This window comes from Aquila chrysaetos, chromosome 26 (assembly GCF_900496995.4).
Source record: "Aquila chrysaetos chrysaetos chromosome 26, bAquChr1.4, whole genome shotgun sequence".
Lineage (NCBI taxonomy): Eukaryota > Metazoa > Chordata > Aves > Accipitriformes > Accipitridae > Aquila > Aquila chrysaetos.
This window is the reverse complement of record NC_044029.1, coordinates 3,499,236-3,525,843: the sequence shown is the minus strand read 5'-3', so window position 1 is coordinate 3,525,843 and position 26,608 is coordinate 3,499,236. Positions and strand designations below refer to the sequence as shown.

Here is a 26,608-nt window from a genome sequence, read left to right as displayed (position 1 = left end):
ACCAGTTGCAGACTGCAGTGGGTACAGGGTCTCATCTTGTTGAACTAGAGAGGGGTTAGCAATACTACAGTTCAGAGCCATGAGGATCCTGCAGATATTTATACAAGCATCCCCAACTGATCTTCACATATAGTTTCCAGGAATGCTTTATTGGACAGAAAAAATAATTAAAGAATTGTATGAGTAAAGAGGAGCAAAAATATCCTATACTATGTAGACATTTAGCCTCTCCTTTCATGTTGCAGCTGCTTGAAACAGAGTCATAATAAGAGAGTAACTTAGGAATTGTCTAGACTGAAAAATATTTCTCGACGGAGGAAGAACTTTCAGCCACAAAGACCTTAATACTTAAATTACAAAGAGATGTAGCAGGTTGTGAGGATTTCTTGCAATTCAGAATCGGAGTAAAGTGTTGATTTTCCATACTTTTCTGTCTGTTTTTTCTTTAAATCATTTTAGAAGAGATTTTAATGGAGAGGAGATTTGAAAAAGAGGAAAGAAAGTAGGAATAATGAGAGAGGAAGAAAGGAAGCAGTGTGAGCATGGAACAGAGATATATTAAAGAGAGGGTCAAAAAGTCAATCAGCTTACAGGGAAGGATTTCTGTAAGAAAATTTGTAGGACAGTAATAGGATCCAGGACAAAATTTTCTCCGTTGTTTATTGCTGAGTTTGTGTTAGCTGCTCCCAGGTTCATACCGAAAAAGAAAGGAATCTAAGATCATAGGAACAATATAATATCTTGAGCCAAGTAGGGCTGACTGAAAATTACACTTTCACTGAAGTGAAAAAAAAAGAACTTTCTTTCCAGAGAAAGATTTTTATTTCTGTAGGCAGTAAATAATCTACAAAAGATTACTTTTTTCTGGAAAACAACATATTTTGTCAAACAATCTGTTCAAATATGTTGTTGTAGTAGTAGCATGTGGGACTTCCCTAAAAATTTATTTGGTGGCAGAGCAACTCCACTCACTCCCTTGCAGACCTTTCAAGAATGAATCATGACCAGGTTTTTGAAGCCATACTAAAAAATTTATGAACATCAATTTCATTTCACTTGAATAGAAAAATAAGACAATACTGATGAAATTATCAGATACAGAATTAGAAGACTTGGGATCTAACCTAAACTCCTCTATTGATCTGCTGGTTTTAGTTAGGTAAAAGCTAAGTTTTCATAACTAAGTATTGGATATTTCAGACCCCTTCTGCAAAGACATCCCATTTAGCTGCAATGGAAAAAGCAACAGAAAATCTAAGTGCTCTTGAATCAAATCTCCTCAGACTGACAAAACCAGGTGGGTGTACTATTAAAACACTTCTCACCTTTTTCTATGGAACTTTCTATGGTTTATTTGTAAAAATTATTTACCTAAGAAGTACTTTTATTTCATGTATCTTCCATGATAAATCAACCAAAATCATAATTTCGGTGGTCTTATTTATACCTGGTAGTGATGTGTATAATGACTTTTATTCATCTTTTTCATAATTTCCACCAAAACACTCATTCCTTCTTAGAAAGGAATGGTCTTTTTTGTTCTATTCTGCAAATATATATGTTCTCCCAATCTGTGTAAATTGGGTTCCATGTTATTTGGGCTTGCTTTATCTTCCTAAATCAGAAAATGCAGTGGCAAAGACCATTGTCCTTTTACAGCATGCCTTACTATCCTTCCAGTGCTAGTAGTAATGACCACTGCAGGAAATTTTAGTGGAGAAAAGGCTTCCTGAAGAAAGCTAACAGAAATTATCCTTTTTGTGAAAGGAATTGGATGTATACTAACATTTAATTACCTTGTAACTCAGGAATGAACATATCAACTTATATATATCTTATATCTTAGAGTCTGGATTAAAGCACAAGAATTTTCAGGCTAATAGTTCTGCCGAACTTAGATGAATTAATAAGTAGGACTTATAAAGGAAATTTGATTAGAACTTAAAGCCACTACTGATTTTTTCCCATTATATCTACATGGCATCTTGTACTCCTTGGAGCATGGACAGAATCATAGAATAATTTAGGTTGGAAGGCATTTATTCCAACCCCCTGCTTAAAATACATACAATTAGATCAGGTTGCTCTGGGACTTGTCCAGTCAAGTTTTGAATGTCTCTGAAGAAAGAGATTTTGCAACCTTGATGGGCAACTTGTTCCAGTAGTTGACCACCCTTATGGTTGAAAAGATTTTCTTTGTATCTATTTGGACTTTTATGATTTCCAGCTTGTATCTATTGCCTCTTGTCCTATCAGTGAGGACAGTCTGTCTCCACATTTTGTATTCCTCCTGTTAGGTACCTGTAGACTCCTCTCAGCCTTCTCTTCTTAAGACTGAATAAACCCAGTTCTCACAGCCTCTTCTTGCTTTGCCATGCACTCTAGCTCCTTATCATTTTGGTGGCCCTTCACTGGACTTAACTCCAGTATGTCAGTGTCTGGTACTATAGTGTCCAAAACCAAACACAGTTATCTCGATGTGGTCTCACAAGTGCTTAGCAGCGGGGAATAGTCACTTCCCTTGACCTGCTGGCTATGCTGTTTCTAATACAGCCCAGTAAGCAACCGGTCTTTGCTGACTCATGTTCCAGTTATCGCCCATCATCTCTGTATATGCATTTGTCTTAGAAGAGAAAGCATTTCTGTAATAAATAGGATAAAAAGAGTGACGCAAAAATTCCATTCATCTGTGCACTGATCGTTCATTTTTTGCTGCTGACATTGATGCCTGCATTCCTGCAGAACAAGATACAGAATGAATTCTGTAAGTTAATTGAAAATTACATTGATTACTTCATAAAATGATGTTCCATTCTTAATAGGAAGTTAAATTAATGGGTTGATCAGTTAGAGAACACATTTTCAGTAATTGGCAAATACTTGACGGCTGAAGTCTGCTCTGTTGCTGAAGTAGTGTATTCATCAATAAGTTTCAGGATACAAATTGAAGAGGATTCTTTTGCTGAGGCCATGCAAAACAAATAACAAAGCTTACAGCTATCCTTACAAATATGTGTAAGTGGTTTAGGACAATGTGCATACTCGTAGGGCATGCTGTTAAAAATATTTTGGAAAAAAACCTTGTCATAGGCAATTCTTAACAGTGGATCAACACTTAGCAATCCATTGATGATGGTCTATGAGAAAAATGAAAAAGAGCTGAATCTGCCTCTTTCATAAGAAACTGAGAAAAACAAAATATTTCATACACAGTACGATTTAAATTTGGAAATTTCAAATGTTTTCCCATTTAAAACTTTTTGGGAGGTATTATTCTTTGTGAAAATGCTCATTTGAAGCAATATATTTTTGAACTTGTCAAATAGGAGAGAGTACTATTAAAGGGTGTGACTTGTCCTAAAAATAAAATAAAAAAAAAAATCTGTTCGTCCTGCTGGCTGTCCTATTTAATTGGACCTGATTTGCATTCAACAGACTTCAACTAACTGCTACCACTGGAGGGTGTAGCTATCGATCCACTATCACAACTCGTTGTTCCAGAGTGCATTTTTAACCTCGCTTTTTTCAGGGACTAGCTGCATTGATCTTTTTCAACCACAGAACTTGCCCAGCAGAAAATTTGTAGCTCAGGTTTCTTTACTGAGGCAAAATAGCAACTAGCAAATGTAACATTGTTCTGGTGCTCATCAGCTGGTAACGCAGTTGTGTTCAACTCTCGGAAGCTTGAATCCAAGTTATTGTTCTCCTATATATTAGTTATACTATTTATATCTATATATTGTATATATTATTTACACCTATATTTAATAAATTATTTATAGAATAGAAATATAAATACTTAGGTGAAGAAAAAAAAAATTCCTTTACCTACTTATGCTATCCGTATGCTGAGCATGTATGTAAGCATTAGTCACCAGTAGCATCATGCATACAGTTCATGCTATATAGCTTTAAATACATTTTTGGACATGTCCTCACTGCACATCCTCCTCCACAGATGATTTGTGTGGACCTTTGTTAGACCTCTGATGAACTGCAGACATCCTGCTCATTAGTCTAGTAGCTGGAAGTTCATCAGTCACATCCATAAGCTCTTCATTATTTAAGTGGCACAGCTACTTATGTTAGAAGAAAAGAGCAAGCTTTTGAATTTCTCTCTGGATGACAGTGAGAGATTTAAAAGCAAACTCTGTGCTAAAGAAGGATTTTTCTAGTCTTCAGTTATGATTCCAGATAGAGTTTCTGTTGTACACTATCACTGCTTATCATAATGGATTTGATTTGGTTATTGATGTAGTTCATGGATCAGAGCTTACAGGACAGGAAGATCCTTTGTTCCTCTACCCTGTAATTTCATGTTGGACATCAAGCAATGCTTATCGAGAAGGTAGGATAATTGGTGTTTATTTTAATTGTAAAGGCTGCTTTACTTCAGAAGGTTGCCAGTAAAGCTATTTACTTCTTGCTTGGAATAAGGTCTCAGAAACTTTCTCTTAATTTTGTTCTCAAATATACATAATCAAGTAAAACAGCTTAAAAGAATTTCTTAATATAGTCACATTTAGAAGCGTATGAAATACTTGCAACAAATTATTTTAGATGTTGATGTTAAGTATATGAAATTTAATATTTTAAGTAATTTGAATAATGTTTATTTTCTAATAACCTTAAAAACGAGCTCATTTTTTTTAAAGTTGTGTCGGATTTTCAAAGATTCTGTTTGTGTGGAATGTTCTTTTTAAATTGAGATACCCCATTTCTACATTAAATTATGTTACTGAAAGAGGAATTCACAAAAGTCTGAGTACACTTGCATTTTTGAAAGAGGATTTAAGATTCTGGTATGTAGCCTTTGCCACTGCCTTATTTTTTTTTACTGATGTTCAAAATATCAATGGAGCCTAGCCTGTAAAATTAGCATAGCTTTCAGATAGGATAAATACATGTTTATTTCTTGATGGTAAAAAATTATGAAGGCAGCCAAACAGCAAAAGCAGTTTGCAAACAATTAAAAAGCTGCCTAAAATCTAGGCAACGCAGCTCCACTGCTGCAATGAGAACTGTGATGCTTGTACACTAATGTGACTGTCACTGAGAAGAGCAGCCTAAGTGAATAGGATGCAGTTACTGTGTTTATACTTTATTCTTTTTTCAGGGTTTTCAGGCATGTGTACAATTAGGCATGTTGAATATTGTTATAAAATATTTTTGCGTTATGTACTGCATGATACAAAAATAGTTTCAAGCCTGTTTTCTCAGTCCCTAGAATGTTTGTCATTCTAGGAGTGTAAATAGAGTGAACTTGTGATTCTGGATACTGGGTCACAAGAAGGAGTATTTAGCAACTGCTGTTGCATATCATGACCTATCTGATTTTGGTATCGGTATGCCTTTTCTTCATCAGCATGCAACATGAGATCAATATGTGCTTTGAGACATACATAGCTGTAATTATAGCTGAATTCAGAAACCTGTTACAGCATAAATACAAAACCTGTGTTAATTATTTGTTACTTTATTGCAGTGATGAAATTCAGGAAGAAATCACGTTTTCTTGAGTTCTTTGTTCAAGTTTTGCACAAAATCCTGAACGAAGAGAAATTTCAATGTGTTCTGGAATGGGCAGGCAATGTGCAAGTTTACTTGAAGAGGTAGATCTCTATTATAGTAGTGGTGAAAAAATACTACTTAGGTTCACCAATGTCACAGTTACAGCAGAAACTGTAAATTGTACCTGGTAGAAGACCCATCTGGAGCCATTTCTATGGCTCCTAGTCTGCAGAAGTTTCATGAACACAGAGGATTATATAGCTACAGAAAATACTGTATTGTGACCTCTTTATACATGGAGACTTCTCCCTTGGCTGTATGTGTTCAAAAGTACTGTCTACCATCAGCAGTTTCTTTCCAGGATTTTCCTTTTCACAGACACCACTTGGTAATATGGCCATTTGCCATATTGCTATGAGGCAGTGGGATAACTTAGAGAAGTACGTTGGGTTAAATCAAAAGCAAACTGATCAGGGCCTACTGTAGTGTCTAAAAAAAAATTCTATACTGAAAAGATAAGCAGAACCAAATTGTAGACACTTACTTAAAAGGATCCCAAAGAAATTTAACTATAGCTTTGTTAAACCCGCACACCAGTATTTCTAAAACTTGAAAGGCAAATAATCAATGAAAAGGAGATACATTATAGGGAACAGGAACTGCTGTTACAAAAGACCAAAAAATTTGGACATGAAGAAGTTCTTTGCAGAATCCCGTAGTAGAATTTGGGTACTGAAGCAAACTGTTTTGTTTTACTAGGAGTTAGGAAGGTGAGATAGTTATTACCTATAAATTCAGATTTCTATAATAAACCTCCAAAGTGAGCACCTCCTATTTTCTGAAGGAGAAGAAGGAAAGAAAACCTGCTGAATTTAAAACTCCCAATGAAATAGGAGTTGCATGTGCTCTGCTCTACCTGTTCCCAAAGATAACCCTTTAACTATGAAAAGAGTTTAACATGATGATGATGATGATGATTTTAACGTTTTTGTTTGTCAGGAGGAACGACCACCTTCTTGGTATCAATGGAATTTCAACACAAGAAACACTTTCTCCCACTCTGCCAGAAGGCATGGATAGATACACTACAGAAGCTGTGGAGTTTCAGAAAGTGAGTTTTATTTTTCAGGAGTCATGTATGTCTTCACTGGGCAGCAATACCATAAGCACAAAAATAAATTTTTAAAAGCTGTCTCATAAAAACCTCATCTAGAGACATGCATAATTACTAAAATTTGGGATACAAACTTTAGTCCTCAGCTCACCTCAGCACGCCTAAAACCAGGAAGAAATGTTGGCATGGGATTTATCTGAAAGACCAACAATTGTGAGGAATTTGAGATTAGTCAGAGTAATGCATTCCAAAATCAATGAAAACTTGCCTTTCATCAGATCCCTTTAAAAAAAACCAATATGTTAATAGAAAATGCCTTGGGTACCATCACATTAAGAAAAGGAGATCAGTTTAGGCCTTTTGATACAATATGTTGTACTTACATTTTTTTCATGAGTAGTTGTTCATTAATAACTCCTTGTGCAGATATTCTAATTGCACAATAAAGGCTTTTTGTACAGAATTCTTTTAAAATAAATTTTTGCTTTCATTGGAAGGTGAGAATAATCTTAATGGATTTGTATTGTTTTGGAGGAAGAGTTTTCTTCCTCATAATCCTCTAGTAATGCTGTAACACTGCTAGCATCTGAGATAGATTAGGAAAAGGGTTTTCTGTCTCAGTTTTTGCATTGCAAAGTTTTACTATTTATAGTAATAGGAAAAGAACTATTGTTATTTTTGAGATGAACAACACTGGTATATGAAAGAAAATATTTGGGGACCTGGCTGGCTTCTTAGTGTCAGGCATTTGAATATACCTTCCAGAAAAATTGTAAAGCTTTCTGGAATATTAAATATTTCTTTTGCTGTCTTATTTTGACAAATAGTTCCAGAATTTATTTTCTGTTCTCTTCCTGCATAAACCAAACTGCTGTATACCTTAAGTAATTGATAATGTAGGTATAAATAAGTATTTGAAATATATTTAAGATTTTCATGGAAGATTTTTTTAAAGACTATGGAGACCTCACCTTTAAAGAAACCAGAGGCATCAACTTTGAAGAAACCAAGAAAAGAAGCCTTGAGTCCAATTCGAAAAAGACAGACTCTTAGACAGTATTTCATGAAACATCCCAACATAATGGAATCTCCAGAAGCACAAAGGTAAATGAACACAAGTTGTCAGGTTCATATACAGAACAAAAATATTTTGTCTGATATTTAGTTTACAAGTGTGTATTTTAAAACTTTTTTCTATCAAAAGGACAAATTTGTTCACAGTCCACTTACTCTTCTGTTTTAGTTTGGTATAAAATTGGCTTCCACTCAAGAGAACAAAATCTGTCTCATTTCTATTTCAGAGAATAACTGTTGAAGGTTTTGAAGTCTTTGTATTAATAATCAAAGACTGTATTTCAGTTGTGTTAGCCTGAGCATGTTGATTCGTCATGGTGGAAAAGCTATGTTAATCTGCATACTATAATGCTTTTCAAACTCTGTTGGGGAGCTTACCTGTTAAAAATCTAATAAAGGATGTTTATTTGTTCCTGATGTTCAGGTAGTTTCAGAGTGGTTTTTGTTATCCTTTTGCTAGTCTTTTTGGATTATGTGTTCTGTAGCTTTTGGAAAACTGTTTCTTGAGAGAAACAAATGAAAATTCATTCACCTCTTCTTTTGGCAGATAATTGTATATATTTGGTTAACTCACTAGTAACGGTACCTTCTGATCTAAAAGAATTTGTATTATTGATTACCTGGTGCTTTGGTCATTTATGCTTCCAGCAATTAGCAAGTAGAAAACTAGAAATAGCTGAATATAAGCAATGACATAGCTGATTTGGGAAGTCTTTTAAATAAAGAACCTCAAAAAATTCTTCCATACACTATCTTCTAAATATTTACCTAAACTGTCCATTTTTCCTCCTCGACAGAAAACACCTGCCTTGCTTAACGTGTTTTTCATGGCTTTCAGTGGGAGAGAGGATGTTTAACTTATCCTGGGCTTTTTGCTTTTTCAGCTACTCTTTCGTATCTTACATAATAACATTGCTGTATAATACAATCATCATTGTATATGGTATACTGTTCTGCCCACATTTTAAAGGTGGAAAACAGGCAGAAAAATAATTTAGATTGATAAAGGGATTAGTTTACAGTTTCTAAAAAAGAAAAAATGAGATTTGATTTGACTACAGCACTGTATGTGTGCCAGGTAATACAGAATTGTTGATCTGGCAGAGAAACAAAAAAAAAATCTATGGCTGGAAATTAAAGCCAGGCCTCCAAATTTGAAATAAAATGTTTTCTTCACACTGAGGATGATTAGGTACCAAAACACAGCAATAAAAAGAATGATCCAAATTTATAGTATAATAGTAGACCCTCCATCTCCTGAACAGACTGTGTGAAACATATTGTATTTGCTATAATAATCTGTTTGGATGATTCAGGTACAAAAAACTTCAGACACAGAGCTAAACTCTTTGTAAGTACTAAGACAAATATCTTATGGAAGTTGTTAAAATATAAGCTAGGATTTAGTGTGTGTTAAGTGCGCTTAAAGAGGGAAAACACAATTGCTTTTCTTGATGGCAGCAAAAATCCTTTTGCTAGAAATACGTCACATGCTTCTGAGTTAATACAAGTCTGTGGGTATGCAATGGGATACTTCTGTGTGTCATTACCAAGATTTTCTTTTCTAGAGCTTAAAGAAAACACAGTTTCATGTTTTGCTACTTCATTTATTTTGGTTTAGGAAATGCAAGAAAGAGTTGCAAAAAGTAGCTCATCGCACCTTAGTGGTACTGCTGAATCCAATTGTGAGTAATTACTTAAACCGAAAGAAGTTTCATCAAATATGTCTTGAAGAGATGCCCTGGAGGTCTCAGATGAATATCTATCTGGCAGTTGCACACTACAACTTATTTAAAAAGAAACTGGAAGAGCAATATAACATTGGAATTTGTGGTTCACAGCATCTGGACAGGTATACCTTACTTCGTTATTAGTGACTGCTATTAATATAGGTTATTATGTTATTGCCATTAATGCAAACAGATCTGAATTACAATATCATCAGTCAGTTTGTCATATGAACAGTTCAGCTTCCAAATGCAAATTGATTTAATATGTAACAAGTTTTGCTTTCCATCATATGGCTGGTGATGTGCACTTTTTTGGTTGCTCGCTTGGCTGGTGAGATGAAAGTTTTGAAATATACTATACTGTGCTATTTTTTGATTCCTTATAACTTTTGGCTATCATTTGTTAATTCTGATTCCTAAAGCTGCTGGAAAGTAATCAAAACTCACTTTTGAGAAACGGAATTTTGTTTGTGTATATCAAAATCCTTTTTAATGTTATAGCTGGGGTTTTTTTGTGCTTTCTTCTTTTTCTCCCTTTCTGCAGTTACAATATTTTGGATCCTGAATTATTCTCATTAAGTAATTCTGGCACTGTAGTGGTGAGAGAAGCTGTAGAGAGTAACATGAGAACACCAATTCCTCCCCTCCTTAAAAAGTCAGGAGTGACTGAAGAACAAACTCGTAAGAACTTCTAAGGGGTGAACAACTACAATCAGTTTCAACTTAACTTTTTCTTTCTCTTAATTTCTGCCTTGACCTCCATCATTAGTCCTCCACATCACCTTTGGAAAAACACTCAAGCCTATTCAAAGATAAGGTGTTTCTGGATTTCAAAAGTGTCCTCCGTATTTTCTCTTTTTGGCATACCTAGTCTAAAAGAAGTAATAGTCAATAATGGGGCATTTATAATAACTCTGAGCATTGTTTATTGTATGGATAAATACGTTACTTTTTATTAAGTGGTTATTCTTTATCTTTAGTAACAAGTTTATAAATTGTAATAAATCAGTGATACTAGCTTTTGGTTTGCAGAAGCCACACTACCTAGACCTATTAAATTGATAATATTCCAGATTATTCTAAATGCAATGATAATTGTGATCGGTTTCTGTGGTTGTTAATTGGTCTGTAGTTTCCTTCTGATTTCCTAACAGGTCAATAATTTCCTGGGTAATTCTGTAAGTCTTTCTTAAAATGTTAGACTGATTTTTTAATTATCTTTCAAATTTTAAGTAGAATAATTTAGGTTTCCTTCTCTACTGCTTGCTCCCCAGTGTTTTCCTGTAGCAGAGGCTACCTCAGGGTCAACTTTTTATCTTCTACCACTTTTACTTCAATTCTGTCTTTCACATTTGACAGTTCTATCATCCCAGCTATTTTCATTAACATACTTTGAGGTTTCAACAGGAGCCAAAAGGCTCCTCTTTGTAGGTAACTGTGAAATACAGGACTTTGATTACTTCAGATGTTGGTGATAACATACGAGTCAATGCAAAGCAGTCCTCCTAGCCACCATAAGTTCAAGAAGAAATCACAAGCCTGGTCTTTCAAGTAGCGCTTGAGGGAACACATTCTTGCCACAGCTGTAGCGAGCAAAATTCTCCTATCATTCCGTGTAGGACTTCCTTAGGTAGGAATCAACCATCCTCTTTGCCTTTTCCAGGGAGGTGTGACAAAAACTAGCAGTTGAATTCACTGGTTCTCTTTGCAACAGCTTACTTTTAGTTATACTCATTTGTCTTGATACTTACAAGTCACTGAGAACTGAGTCACTGAAAGTTGCTGAAAACTAATGAAAATCCTGTTTACTACCTCCTAGCCTTTGCAGCAATTCTGAATGAAAGAATTTCATGAAGTGTGTAGTTTGTCATAGAGTTCAGATACTGTTTAGCTTGAAATTAGTTTCTGCCTGAAACCTATAGCTCAGTTATTACTGTATCCCACTACCATGACCCTTTGTGTTTCGCCTTGGAGGATATTTGGTATTGAATAAAATAATGAAGCAATTCTACACATACCACAGAATTTGTCAGAAATCTTCCCTTCTTCCTAACTTCTCCTTTTAAGAGGCCTCAGTTTCAGAAAGGTTCTTAGGAGCTTGCCACACAGTGATTTCTTCCTAAAACTTAACTTCTATGAGGGTTGTGTTTTGGCTTTGAGGCTGAAAACTGTTTGGTACGTGTTATTATTTTGCTCAAACTTTTTTTTTATCCCTGCTTCTCCCAATGCTGAAGTAAAAGCATCTTATATTTTAAATATCATAACCTTATAAATATGATAACCTTCACATTGGCATTTCCTAACATTTAAGTGTTTAGCTGCCACAGGAAAATCCTAGCAGGCTGATAATATTTTTTTATTATTATTTTTTTGAGAACTTTAACTCGTTTTTAACCAGTGAACTTTTTTTCTTCAGGCACAGAGAAATCTTCTGAGCACAGCATTAAACTCAGTGGAACAGATACTCCTCAAACTCAAACGACAAACGATACAGAAATACCCATCTCTTATTCCCCCAAAGAATACAACCAGTTTCTGCCAAACACCATTTTATTGCAGCATTTTACAAAAATCTTTTTGCATTTAAGAAGAGCGGTGGTAAGATACACTTTCTTATTAAACATTTTATTTATTTCTAAGCATTGCATTACAGTACTTACTACTTTCTACATTTAAAAAACCCACACTTCAGAAACTTCATAAAAATTTCAGTGGGGAGAAAGCAATGATTTCTCATCTTCCGCAAAATATCCAAGTGCCGTGTATGAAATGTCAGGCATATCACCTATCATAATGCATATTTCTATCAAACATATAATAATTTTTATAAATTTTTTATTTTTCATTTAGTCTTTGTAACTTTCCTTCTCATGTTTGTTAAATCTTTCTGAAAATACTTGCAGACTTACCTTTCCCTTTACAGGTCTTAGTGAATGTCTCGGTAGTATAAACAGAAGGACCAGTGATTGAATGGAAATGCAGACTGACTACTCCTCCCATAAACCCTTCTAAAACCAAGTAAAAACACATGTATAGGTGGTGTGAATTAATTTTTATTTCTTATTCTCACACCAAAAGCAACAATTAAATTCAATTATAAATTAGTGCTTCTATGAAAATTTCAAAATTAAGGTTCTATAATACTTTATAAAAATTGAAATATTGAATGATTTGTTATTAAGGATGATCCATAGACTTCAATTTTGAAAGATTACTTATACCCAAGCTTTGCAATAAAAGAAGGAAGCTTTTAATTTCTTTATTTCCAAAGTGTAATTATATTTTGAATGATATGAATAGGTTCTTGCTCACCGTGGTGGCCACTGGACGTTGCTTCAAAATGCTTGTCGAGAACTTTGGAACTATACTCAAGAATTACAGTTGCTTGCTAACCATTCATATTCCCATACGGATGCATTTCCCATTACCAGGGATTTTCTTAGGAACACCATCTGGTTGCCTTTTTATTTGGCATCAGACATGATCATTGATATGATAACTGAACTACAAGCAAGCAGGTCTCTTAAGGTAAAAATTATTTTTATTAAGACAGTATACTCTTTATTATCACATCTTCAGTAGAGAGAGTTTTCTTTCTCCTGCATTATATTCTGTTATCTCCAAGTTATTGTCTGTAGCAAGTTTTTAGAGGATTACAGTATTTTCTAATCTTTATAATTTGATTTGTCCTAAAAAAAGTTTGAAAATAACAGGTAGAATAATGTTTCTTCACTGTAGATTGTGGATCCTGAAGGAGACTTCTGCATTCCCAGTTGTTTAGGAGGTATTATGGATGAGAATGGTGGTTCTAGTCTCCATCCGCAGTCTCCCCTGGATGACGTGAACGTGGTTGACTTGAAATGGATATGTAATCTGATTCTTAAAACAATAGAATTGTTATATCAAATGAAGAAGTGGGAAGCACTGGTACACATAGCTGTACAATTTAACATATTTACACAGTAAGTTACACCAACTCTAATAAAAAAATAAAAAGCAACACTATGTAGTTAAATATACTGTTATTTTGCTTAATTACTATACTTTGCTTTTTTCAGTGAGAGATACACAGAACAAGTGAGTCCGCTGCTGGTGTATGCTCAGAGGCAGCTGCTGGAAAGGATACAGCAATTCAGTGGCCCAGACAGCCATGAATCTCATTTCATAAAATATCTGTCTGATAATGCACATAAGGTGAACCACAGATTTCTATTTTGGGCACTGACTCTTAATGTGAACTAAATATGGAGAAGTACTTTCACTGATTAGATTAATATGTTTTTTCATAATGTTCACAAATAGTAAATTATAATGAATTAATGGACATAATTGATTGAATTGCATGAAGAGGCTTATATGACGTGATTCCAACAGCAGCAGAGGTCTGGACTTGATGACCCAGAGAACATTTCTTCCATGCATAATGTACCCATTCCATATTATGAGCCTAAATGTAATTTCATGTTAGTTCTTGATGCCGCTCTTTTAACCTGAAAACATTTATTTGGATATTGTGCAGTCTTTGTGATTAATTAAAGTTAAATACAAAGAGATTGCTTTGTTTCTGCATTGGAACACTGCTCCTAATGACCAAAATTAATCAAACTGAGTTAACCTGAGCACTGACAATACCAATAAAAAACTTGAAAAACTTGATCACCACCAAAAAAAAAAGTTCCTCATTAAAAGCCGTGGCTCTATGTATTTAGTAAACTGACATTGCCACTTGGAAATTTTTCATGGAATTAGCTATTAAAAATTAGGATTTTCCTTTTTTTTAACCTAAGGTTTATTTCTAAGAAGTTTTGCTAAAGTCAGTCGCATGGTTGATACTTTTAATACGTTTCTATTACTAATATAAACACAGGACTTGAAGGAGCAGGGGGGGAAGTGGGATTTGGAATTCCAAACGAGTTTGTTCTGAACACAAACATGAGGTTCAGGAGCCACTGCCTGGCCTGGAGACAGCACGCTGCTGCCCAGGGCGTGCAGGGGCTCAGGAGGCACCCCTGGCTTGCGAAGGGCGGCTGAGGCGCTCCGTCTGGTCTCCCTGTAAGGCTGTTCCCTGCTGGCTTCTTTCAGGCTCTGCCCTCGAGAGCGGAGTCCTTTGTCTAAAAAAAGGGCAGTGTGGCAAACCATCGCATACTGCTGTAATCTGAGCAATGTGGACAATTAATCATAGTTTTGAAGGACAACTTGCAGCATAAAGACTAATGTTAGTTAATAGTAATAAGGATCGTTCAAAAAAGACATCGTCAAGTTAGAAATTTGGAGGGTATGGCTACATTTCACAATGCAGTGCCATTCAGAGAGTCTAGAACTAGCTCTGAATTGGTTCCTTTGCTTCTGAAGTGATGTAGCTACATTAGCAAAATAAAATGTCTGTGCTGGATTAGCCCTTTATAGAAGTCTGGAAGTTTGCTTCTCTGACGGGGTTAGACTGCTGCTGTTATCTGTATAGAACTGTTTTGTATATTCCTATGCAGCATTACATTGTGCTTTACAGGCAGTGTGCTCTTCAGGCATACTTATACTGACAGGTTCTTTGCAAGTATGCATTTATACACACAAAAAAATGTGAAATATTTGCTGAACATCGAGTTGCTCGTGATTATGGCAAATACCAAATAAGATACAAGTTTACTTCATTAACATCTGAACACTTAAATCCAATATTTAGGTGTTGTGAATATTTCACCTCTTGCTGACAAGGGTACTAGTTATGGGTCATTGGTGTCTTTGTCAATTAGTCCTCTTTTATTTTGTCATATGACTGAGTATTTAGATACTTAAGTTTAAGCACCAAACATTGATTTTTCTGAATATTATTCAATTATTATGAAACAAACCTTGCTTTTTAGATGAGTTGCAGAAACTACATAGGGCAGAAATTACAGCTGCCTGTTGCCCATTCTGCTAGTGAACGGATTTTTCCTGGATGCTTTTTCTATCCTGAGATGAAAAATGATTACACAGGTCAGAGCACATTTCAGTATCGTGAGTTCTCTTTTCTCCCAAACCCTTTCCTTTTTTTCATACTGGGATATTTCTTTTTTTCTTCCTTATAGTAGGTCTTCCACTGCTCCTACAATCTGTTTCTTCTAATATAAACTCAGTTTTGTCTTCAGATTATTATTCTTGATATTTTGGATGGGTAGTAATGTTGTCAAGACCTTTCCAAATATATTCAGACTGTATCTGAAAGCAGAGAAAAGCAGTTGTCATCCAGATGCCAGATGACCTACAGTATGTTGAGTGAGCTTGGTGGTCTTGGCCCAGTTTTCCATCAGTATTGCTGGATATTCAGCAATATACCCAGAAGTTAATGTGAGCATGCACTGTTATCTATAGAATCAATAGAAAAACTGAAGTGAACTATAAGGTGACAAAACACCTCTTTTACCCACAGTTGTTCTTTTCAGTCAGGATTAAAATGTTATAGTCATTAATGGAAGTTTGTAAAGCATAGCTCCTCCTATCACAGATACGTCAACGCATTGTACAGAAGGCTTTGTGTTGAATTCAGCTGAGGAAAGTCATTAAACAATAAATAATGCTGTACGTAAGGAGAGCAGGTAATATTATGCATTCAGTGGAGAGAGCATGCCAACTCAGAGGTTTAGTCCACAGAAACTATGGTAATTGTAGTAAATAGGATCGGCAGTTGTAGTAAAAGATTTGTTTCCAGACGTCAGACACCAGAATTCAGAGCAGAGAGCTGACCTGAGCTGAGGCATGCCCAGGGCAGATGGAATTCAGGGAATACAGATGTCACATGACAACTAAAAGGTAACACTGAAAAAGATGTAAATGCTCAGATGTGTTCCTGGTGGTTAATAATTTTGCTTTAATTCATAATCCAACAGGAAACAAAGGTGCCAATTATGTTAATACATTTTAGTTTTGAAGTTGTGGAATTGTTTAAATATATGTTTTGCAGGGTGATTTACTAAAAATAGGTATTTATGTAATGCAAAATTGTTTCCTTAATTATTAATTCCTTTTAGATCATAGTCAAGCAAAAGCCCTGGTTCATGTACCTCTTGATGTGAATGATACACTGAAATGTTTTAGAGAAACTCTACAAAAATCTAAATATCACAGCAGAGCACTGAGACACAGCAGAAAACTGCTTGCATTGTTTCTTGCACACACACAAGGTGAGTTATTTATTGTAGTGTTTCTCACTTAAAGCGTATATGCAGTTAAAATAGTAAAGAGTGAAAGGAATAGTTTTTTTTTAATTCAAGTTTTAGGTGTTATTGACAATTAGAAAAAACATAGAATATAAAGTTACATATGACGTTCTGTAAGCACAAGCTCTAAGCCTGATTTCCTATGATTTGTGTCTCACAGTTGGATGGTAAATTTTTTTGTCACGCAGCTGTGTCACTTGTCTCTCTGCAGCCAAACCTCTGTCAGAGGACTGACTGGCAGATCTTCCCAAGTTTATTTCCTCTAACAGAGCACTTATTTTCATTTGGTTGCACTGACCAATGAGTTATGTCCAATGAGTTTAATTAGGAGACACCCAGACAGAATCATAGCATAGGAAACCAGATAAAAATAGAGTACACAGGAATTGTATATTTGTTCAAGTAATGTGGTGTGGAAATATTTGTGGTGCTGGAAATAGTATAATACTTTTCCAAACTGATCATATAAACCACTTTTCTGGTCTAGAAAATGCTGGAAGAGCAATCAGCAGTCATATCTCTTCAAATAGAAAGCTGGAATTTAATGTGGGAGATGAACTGATATTTCTACCAACACCATGTGACCTTTCTCAAGAAAAATTTAATTTCTCCTGTATGGTTGAGAGTAAACCCATACCACAGTCACAGCTTTCAGTAATTATCTCTTCCTATGAACAAACAATTGGTAATTTTTTTTTCATTAATTTCTGTTTACAGCTAAGATGTAATATCATTCTACCTATCTGTGTTCATATATGTTTATTCCGGTGTTATTTTCCTCTGTCAGACAGCAGTAACTGTCTGAAAGCTGGTTTCTAGAAATAGACAACCTTCTTTCTGTTGATTCAGAAAATCTGCATTAGATCCTAAACAAGCCACTAGTTGGTTCATAACCTCTACAGTTATGTTATCTTATGAAAAAGCATTACTTCAGTGGTGTTATACTGATGAATCCCAAATTAAAAATCTGTAGTGTAATGTTTAGCAGATTAATTTTAATTCCATGATAGTGGTTTTTTTTTCCTACCAAACAGACCTTTTGGATTCTGTGCATTTGAATTTGAGACCTGGTTGCTTGGCTTACAGCTTACATTCTAGTAGGGCTTTACTCATACAGTTACAGCTCAGCACTACTACCTGGTTTTGCTGTATGACAAAATAGGTGAAATGTAGCAGGTCAACAGATGCCGTAAGTGGTTTTGTTAGAAGTAAGGGATCCAGAAATGAGCCAGGGATAGGGCTACTGTGCTGTATGCAGGCAGTGTTGTTTAGCAGGGCCAGTGGCCTGCTTCCCAGTTTATCTCTTGAAGAGGAAGAAATTTGACAGGCTGAAAAAGGTCTGAAAAAACAAAAATACAAAAGTTTAGGTAAACAGGTCCATAAATACATCCTACTCTAGTTTTTAAAGTTAGTAGAAATAAGAAATTTTATATTTGAAGGTAAAATATACAAGCCTAATAAATCTTTCAAAAATATTCATGCATTGAATTACATGTGAATGCATGTCTACTTCTCATGCAAAATTTGTTCAAGATTCAGTGACTGATTTAATGACGTGACAATATTTTTTTCTAATTGATTAAAAAATAAATAACAGGAATCCTTGAAATAAACAACCAGAGAGACCTCAAAGTTCAGGCTCTACATGAACTTGGAAATCTTCACTTTTACACTGGAAACAAAAGGTATATAGTTACTGGATTAAAAAAGAGCATTGTTACATTATTTTTTAATTGGCATTCATAAACCCTTCACCTGTCTTGTAAGTTCTTGTGCTGTCCTCAAGTCCATGTAACTTCTTTCATCTAACTCACTATTAGCTATATTTTCAGAGGCTTTTTTTCTGGAAATTGTTTATTTTTCTTAGCTAGCTAATTGCAATTAAGCAAATTAATTAAGCATCTCTATGTGTTTTTAAGTAGCAATATCTATTGCTTGACAATTGAATTTTAGTATAAGTCCCAGTAAGTCTGTTGACCAGGAATGGTATCTTTTTGTATTGTAGAAACTGTATTTCAGTTTTTGACCTAATCAGAATTACTTATATCTCATGCAATAAAAGTAAAAGGAAGCGAGTCTTCCACTTTGGAAAATGTCAGCAATATGATGAGAACATTTTTTATGTGTTACAGAGCTGCTTTTAAATATTGGTGTCAAGCCCTTGATGAAACACTCAACATTGCTGATGCTCTTAACAACTGGCAAGAGTTAGGTTTTCTAAAAAATGCTACAGACTGCTTTGCAGTTGGAAGATCAACTGATATTAGTCAGAAATTTCTTTCTCAGGTTGGAGTTTGGGGATGTTTACATGCAGCAGTCTTAGTGGCTAAGATAGCTCAGTAAGTATTTTATCTATATGTGTACTTCTTTCATATTTTAAACAAATTGCTCATCCAGAACAGTAAGCAACTTGAAACTAAAGTAAAACCACTAAGGAGTTGCTATAAAAAAGACTCATCAAAAGCAGAGGAGTTTTTTCTTTCAGGAAGAAAGTTGGTCTTTTGGAGAATATTGTTTGTTCCCTTTTCTTGAGTGCTCATCTTTGATCGTAATTGCAGCTGTATATTATATGGAGAGATCATTGAAATAAAATGATAAAAAGTCATAAGCACAAGGATTTTATGGTCATATTGATTTTCAATTGAAATATCACATCTCCCAAGTCATTGCACATATTAAATATTCATGTATCTTGAGGGCAGATTTACTGCCTAAAGTACTCATTTTCTGGTGAATTACAACTAAATGAAATTTGAATTACTGTATTAAAGTCTAGCATCAATAAATATTTCTGTCCAGTACTCTTTGACTGCTGGTAAAACACTATGGATGTAATTCTGAGCTGTTTCTCAATGTATTGTACAATATAAAAATGTACAAAATATGAAATTTAGAAATATCTAAACCAGGTCTAAATGACCTTAGAAGCATTATACCCATGAAGGGGCAGAGCTTCATCTGAGTAACCTGTCTTACCTGAGAAGCAGGTCATATTAATAGCACTGTAAAATATCTGTAAACCAAGGTAGCTTTGAAAGTATTAGCATGGGTATTTCAGGATGAAATGGCATTGCCACATTCAGAATTAGCACCCAAGAGGAAAAGGAGTTAAGTTTAAGTTGATCCTAAACCACAGCTCTTCCAATTCTGAGCTGTGGTGTAGTCTTGGGTCCCATTAGGCAAGACCCAACCCCTAGCTGCTTTTACAGGGGCTTGTGGCACATATTTGGTGCACTGTGTACTATCCCTTTACTGCTAATGTGTCCATTCCAAATCCTGATGGGGATCTGGAGGGAGCTATCCTCTTGGCTTCTCCCTCAGGCGGATCTTTTTCTATTCAGACCTGACTTGGGCTGTTAAACATCTTTCCTTTGAGTTGCTCTTTCTAGAGCAATTTAGTCTCAGGCTGTAAAATGCAGATTAAAGGATTCTAATATTGTATTAAAGATTTCTAATATTGTAGATCAGATGAGTACCCTGCTACCTGGATGGCTTAAAGCTCTGATGAAGTACTCTGTGGGATTCATTTAATCTATCTAGACACCTACCATGTGAAAGTCCACAGGTGCTAGTTATCTTAGGCTTCCTTTATGGAAGGAATTCCACTTTTAAGGTGGGAATTGCTTGACCTGCTTTATCTTTCTAGTTTGTTCTGAGATGAGTTTTGCCTTTCGATTGCCTGTTTCTCTCCCTTAACTTTAAAGAGAATCTAGACAACTCCCTTTGTCTAGGTCTGTCTTTGGTCAAATGCTTCTTTCTTTGCATGGCATGGCTGTGCACCTATCTACAGAACAGGCAGCTGTTTTCCAATATGGAAACCATCCAGATTATGTTAGTATCATTATTATACTAAATAGAAAAAAGAGTTTGAATAATTTGTATTGATGGGCACATTCCTATTTCTTATTATTTGTTGTACTTTAGGTATATAACGACATCAAAGATGAGATTAAGAACTAAATACTGCTATTTTTCTGCTATACTTTTTAAGGTAAGAATACAACTTCAGTTAGAATTTGTGAAGTTGACAAATTGCTTCTAAAATTTAAATCTCAATAACCCTCTATTAAAATATTTCTCTTTTCATTTTGATTGTAAAGGAAAACTGGAGATCAGAGGTAATTGACAATTTATGCACATCAGATTAGATGTTTTTATTCTCTGTTTTTTAACATTATTCCTGTATTATAGCCTAAAAATTATCACTTCAATAAGAGGCTAGTGTCTTAGAGAAATAATGAAATACTGAAAAGTGAAGATGGCTAAAATATTTGGCAGTCAAATATATTTTTCTTCTCTTGAAGTGTTCTGCTTAGGAAGAGCTGGATGGCATCAACAATAGCAGAGTGCTCCCTCTCAGATCTGTACAGAGTCTTCACAGATTGTCATAAATTTTCAACCAGGAGAACAGACTCTTCAGAAAAAGAATTTTTTTTAATCTTTTTTAGCATTGAAAGATACTGGTTTGTAATACTAAAATCTCAGCTCTGTAGGAAGTTTGCTCTAAAAATAGAGGATAGTCAAAATTATTCGGTTTCATTTACAAAGAAAATAAGATCATTAAAATTAAGTTTGCAAACTTTCAGAAACCAGCTATAGAGGAAAAAAGGGTTTCAGTTTATTTCTTTTAAAAGGAAATTTTAAGATACCAGTAACAAAAGTGATACAGGAAAAAGAACTGCAAGTATTCTGGCAGTCATATTCCACTGGGGTCAATGCTTACTCATCCAAGCGCAGCGTCAGGAAGTTAGCTGGCTTCTTCCAGAACAAACCAATGCCACTTTCTAACATTTTGTGCCAGCCATGGTTGCGACTGTGTGACCTGTGCTAGGTTATGTTTAAAACCTCGTTAAGTTCAGCAAAGGGAGAACAAGTTGAAGAATTAAAGGTAAAGGAGAATTTTGACTAGCTTCTAGCACTGTAATTGCTGGTGGTACAAAGCTGAACAATTTTGATTCCTCCTTTTGACAGAAATAGTAGTAAGCATTTGCTCCAGTTGTATAATGGTAGAAATAATTGTGACTGGGCTGAAGTGGGTCTGATATTAATTGGGATAGGAGCAGCTTGCAGGCTGAGCGTCTTGAAAAATATAATCAATTACTGTCACTGTATCTTGTGAAGTTCAAGCCCATAATTTTTTCCTTGATTTGGAAAGCTTTTCTAACCTTATTTAAATTCCACCTCTGGTATAGGCTGTAGGCTTGTTAATATCTCAGATCTGAGTATGTAAATGCATATTTCTCTAGCATATCATTGCTAATTACAGCAAGATAAACACAATTGGGAAGGAATATCCAACATCAGAGACCATGTTAGCACTCCTCCCTTTTCAAAGGAGGAACATTTAAGTTACTTCCTTAAAGTTCACATCAGTTTTAAGTTATATGATTTAAGCTGCACTAGCTGACCTAGTTAAAGGTGTAACTAGGGTGGAACTAGTTTTTAACTGGCCTTAAAGTCAGCAACTCTCCCAGAAACAATGGCTGAGGTGATGACAGGGCAAGGACTTGCTAAGTAAAATCAAACTAGCTTTCGTAGCTTGTGGGGAAAATAAAAAGATTTTTCCTCTTATGGAAGACATTTTCCATGAAACATCTTCGGACTGGTAAAGAAATGTTTGAACACACCCCCAGAATCATCTCAAATTTTTCCTATGCATTTTCCTTGACTATGGAGATGTTTGAATAAATTATCAAGTTCTTTCTGTCTGCTGATCAGAGGCTTATCCTAAGAATTATCTAAGAAGTCTTTGTGAGAACCCCTAGTGATTTATTAGGTTTTTTTCCAGTGCTTCCAGAGATTTCCTTGGGATGCTTTGACTTGGAATCTGAGAGAAACGCTATTTGCTCTTTAGGAAGATTTTTCATTATCTGGGGAGTATTTGCTGAGGAATCTTTCCTGATTATTTTTCTACACCTAGATTAGTTTTTCTCTTGCTTGTTCTATGAAATACTGTCCTTAGACTATTTACAGCCTGTTCTTTTTTCCTCCTTCAAGTTCACACATAAAGCATTTTTTCTGAAACAGATTTTTCATGGGTTTATCTGGAAAAAACTGGATACTTAAGACATTGAGTTTCATTTATGAAGTCATTTATGAGTCTCAAGGGTTGAAGTTTATTATAGTGTTTCACTAATGCCTATACTTCTTTTCACAAGTAGTTCATTATTTTTACTTTCAGACCCTGTTTAGAGTTTCTCTTCCACATCCGACATCTGACTGTGACTTTGCACAATATGAAACAAGTATGCTTATTCCTGGTATTGACTTGTTCTCTGATCGCTACAGAGCTGATATCTCTACTGTAGTGGCAAGTCTGAATTTCCTTATGTTTGAACTACATTGTGCAAAACAAAATTTAATAGTAAGTATTATTTTTATACTCTGGAAATCAATTTTAAGACATTGAGTCTTTTTTTTTGTGTGTGTGTGTGAGTGTACTTATGAGATACCTCAGAAGCTCTAGCAAAATACCTGTATGGTTAGGTTCTGTGGCACTGCAATAGAGGCAAGGTATAACTTGCTGCCTACAATTTTTAGAATATAGAGGATACTTGTTTATTCAGGAAGATGACAATACATGGTCCACTAAGCTTAGGCATTTTAGAGGAAATTTCCTGTTGTATACAGTTTGAAATATACCATACTGAGAATTACTTTAAATGTGGTATGTCCAGAATGCTTTCAATAATGTTACTTCCACATTCAGTAAATAAAAGTCCCTTCTGCTTTTCTCCTTCTCACATTCTCTTATTCTTCTGTATGGAGTGTTTTTACAGCTTCCCTCTTATGTTGATCATGTGCTTATTTCCTCCATTTAATGACTGACCACTTCCACTTTAATAGAACTTCTTTCAAAGGTGCAGTGCTATACATTAGAATAAATAGATTGAATTGCTTACTAGTACTGAAAAAGGTGCAATTCTACCTCTGTTCCTGTTTGGGCCTGTATGCTCTAACAGATTTTCATGTCAGGCGATTATTGTATACCTCTATAAATCAACTCTCAGCATGACAGAAAACTCCCCAGCAGAAAAAGTAGATCGTTTTCTCCTGCTTTAATGAGTTGAATCCACTTATTGAAAAGTCCTGCGAGTGACAGAGCCAGTGCAAGGGAGGGGAAAAGATCACGTGGCTGGCGGCAGGGGAGTAAGAAAAGGTTGGGGTAGAGATGGAAGAGGAGTTAGAGAGGAGGAGGCAGCAAGATGTTACGCCCTTTTTGTCAGCGAGCCATTCGTTGCATTGATTTCTTCTGGAACTTCAGGCTAAGTGTCTGTCTTACCGCCTGTTGTTGCTTCTTCCCACCATCCTGCTTTACTGGAGTTCACTTTGTTGTTAAGCTTTGTCTGACTGCCCTCGCTATGGGAGATCAAGTGAGATCAAGGAGCAGTTACCTGGAGGCAGGGACACTCAATCTGACTGCTTGCTTCACGTGGCCGTGCACATTTTTGATTCTTTCTACACTTGTACTAGCAGAATATAGATCCAGGTCATAGATCATGGTCAAAGCAATTGCAGTTTCAGCAGGATGAGAGCTTCATTTCCACTGAAGGCTCAATGTGTGGGAATGTTTTGGATGGTGGGCACTAAGTTGATTTGACACTTAAATCAAAATACATCAAGAATCAAGTTTTATTAAAAATAAAACTTCAAAGACTAATTCTGTTGAACTACCTCAAATATCAGTTGGAAACTGTATGGGTACAATCAAAACATTTGCCTCGAGCATTTTTAATCCAAATTCAGAAGTATTAAGCTACTTTATGAAAACTAAAAGTGCTTTTGACAAAAAAGTAACAATGCTGTTAGCATTTTCCAAGCTCGGGGACATTTTAAAGTGAAGAAAAATGTAAAAGCTGAACAGTAATTAAATTTTGGAAGTTCTTTTATTTTCAATAAACAAATACATCTGTTATGAAAGAATGTGCTTTTTCTGAAATATTATATAATAATAAATACAGTGTTTGTATACTTTACTAGAACTCAGTTTTAAAATGTTTTTTGTTAGTTGCCCCTACAAAAACTTTCAATTTGAAATGAATGCAAATAAATTTGTCCATAAGCCTCATCACCATCCAGTTTTTTTACAACTGGTATCATTTCACTTAGTTGCAGGATTTCATTGTGTTTATTTTATAAAGCTTACAGAATTCTATTATTCTGTTACTTATACTGAAAAAATTATAGCATCAAAATGCAGACAGTTTTAGAAATTCTTTATATGAATATATTTCCAGTAGGTTTACTCACTAATGGTATAGTAAAAAACCCCGTCTTGAACACAAGGAATAATTTGCGGAAACTTCAGTTTCTACATTGTGAATCACATACAAGGTAGTATAAGGGGCTAGCTTTAGCTAGCTGAAGAACTTTTCAACACATTCATCCTTCATAGAGCGTAAGAGAAGTAGTGGTGGTATGTGGCAGTGAAAGCAGTACTCCTATATTATCTCTATATTTGTGATATATAATTGCAGTGTACATTTCTATAATTGTACCCTTTATGAGTTTTATAACTAGATGACCTAATATTTTCCTACAGATTTTACCATTGTTCACATTATACCAATACATTGTTTCTGAGATTTGTAAGGACCCAGCTAAATGTATTGAAGGAAGAATCTTCAAGGTAATCAAACAAACTTTCTTTTTATGACAGCACATTGTATTTCAAATAAGCATTTCATTTCTTTGTTTAATGTAGTAAATTTAATATTTCCTCATATGTGACTACTATGAAAAGTAATGCTTTAAAGTCCAGCTGTTGCTTAGTGTTTCTTAGCACAATAGACTGTAGAATAGGACTACTTTCTAAATGCCGTTATTATTTATATTCTCAATTTTAGTAGGATGTAGAGTTATTTATACAGTTTTACGGTTCATGTCCTACAGAGACTGTTAAGTACTTCCATCCTTTGTTCCTATTCTCCATTTAACAAGCATCCTCCTTAACGATACTATCATAAGATTTTTCCTCTCAGATCCAAACTTTTTACTTGGTATTTTTTTATCTTGTTCCATCGTTCTTTTAAATGTTTTCTTAAGTGCAAAACATAAATGACTTTTTGTCTACAATGTTCACTTCTGGATTTATCAGTATCATGGTGGAACCAGGCTGTCAGACTTCTGGGAACAGACTTTTGTCATTTCACTAATGTTTGCTTGTTGGTTTTGTTTTGGTTTTTTTAATCCCTTTTTTTAAAAGGGTTCTAACTTGAAGTAAGAGTCAAAGTATTATTGGTTTTAGGTATTTTCAGGAAGTGCTGGTACAGGTTAGGGAGAGTAGCTGACTACTACAAGACTAAGATGAATAAAATCTATGAAACAGATTTTGATAAGAGGCTGATCTTGTACTGATACTCAAAGCTCTAGCCAGATGAATTAAGTTCTTTTCCTTTGTCAGGAGCAAGTTTTTGAAGAATACCTTTTTGGTTTGTTTTTTTTTTCACTTTTGTTTCTCAAAGTGAAAGACCCATCTTTGAGATTTCACTTATTTACTATAAAATGTCAAAGATTTCTTTCTATTGAAGAACATTCTCCATCAATGTACTACTACTCAGTAGCCAAATCCACTTGAAAACTACCTTTGAATACATTTTATTTTGAGCAAAAAGAATAACTGAAAATTATTTACGTCAAAGGCTGTGTTATTTTTTCACAGGTTAAAGTACTTACAGATATAGGATTTTTCACGGAGGCCTTTCATGAACTGGCTTTGCTTAACTGTGGAGAGAGAATTCCATGGAGAATACCTGCAGGATACAGAAAAATTGAACAAATGAAGGTAAACAGCATTAAAGTATAACATTGAACTGTAACACTCAATTCTCTTCATGAAGCTGCACATACTCCACATCTGCAGGTTATTACACATTCCTAAAAAATTCCAAATTTCTTTCAGTAGGCAGGTCAAATAGTAGGCATTGAATGACATTAATTTCTCTCACTGAACAGCAGGAACAAAAATAAATTTTGAAACCTGC

At 34.9% G+C, this 26,608-nt stretch overlaps 1 protein-coding gene across 1 annotated transcript in view; it reads left to right on the top strand.

Moving 5' to 3' along the window:
• The window catches only part of CFAP54 (cilia and flagella associated protein 54), a 116,291-nt gene that overhangs the window by 53,786 nt on the left and 35,897 nt on the right, over positions 1–26,608 (top strand). Inside the window, exons 29-48 of the mRNA XM_030003187.1 lie at positions 1,201–1,297; positions 4,259–4,348; positions 5,486–5,612; positions 6,511–6,622; positions 7,581–7,729; positions 9,321–9,551; positions 9,974–10,110; positions 11,846–12,027; positions 12,730–12,957; positions 13,168–13,391; positions 13,488–13,623; positions 15,291–15,405; positions 16,437–16,589; positions 17,113–17,310; positions 18,223–18,310; positions 18,758–18,964; positions 20,550–20,616; positions 22,807–22,989; positions 25,168–25,254; positions 26,287–26,409. Of these exons, the coding sequence (XP_029859047.1) occupies positions 1,201–1,297; positions 4,259–4,348; positions 5,486–5,612; positions 6,511–6,622; positions 7,581–7,729; positions 9,321–9,551; positions 9,974–10,110; positions 11,846–12,027; positions 12,730–12,957; positions 13,168–13,391; positions 13,488–13,623; positions 15,291–15,405; positions 16,437–16,589; positions 17,113–17,310; positions 18,223–18,310; positions 18,758–18,964; positions 20,550–20,616; positions 22,807–22,989; positions 25,168–25,254; positions 26,287–26,409 (2,934 nt within the window). The remainder of the gene's footprint in view (positions 1–1,200; positions 1,298–4,258; positions 4,349–5,485; positions 5,613–6,510; positions 6,623–7,580; positions 7,730–9,320; positions 9,552–9,973; positions 10,111–11,845; positions 12,028–12,729; positions 12,958–13,167; positions 13,392–13,487; positions 13,624–15,290; positions 15,406–16,436; positions 16,590–17,112; positions 17,311–18,222; positions 18,311–18,757; positions 18,965–20,549; positions 20,617–22,806; positions 22,990–25,167; positions 25,255–26,286; positions 26,410–26,608) is intronic.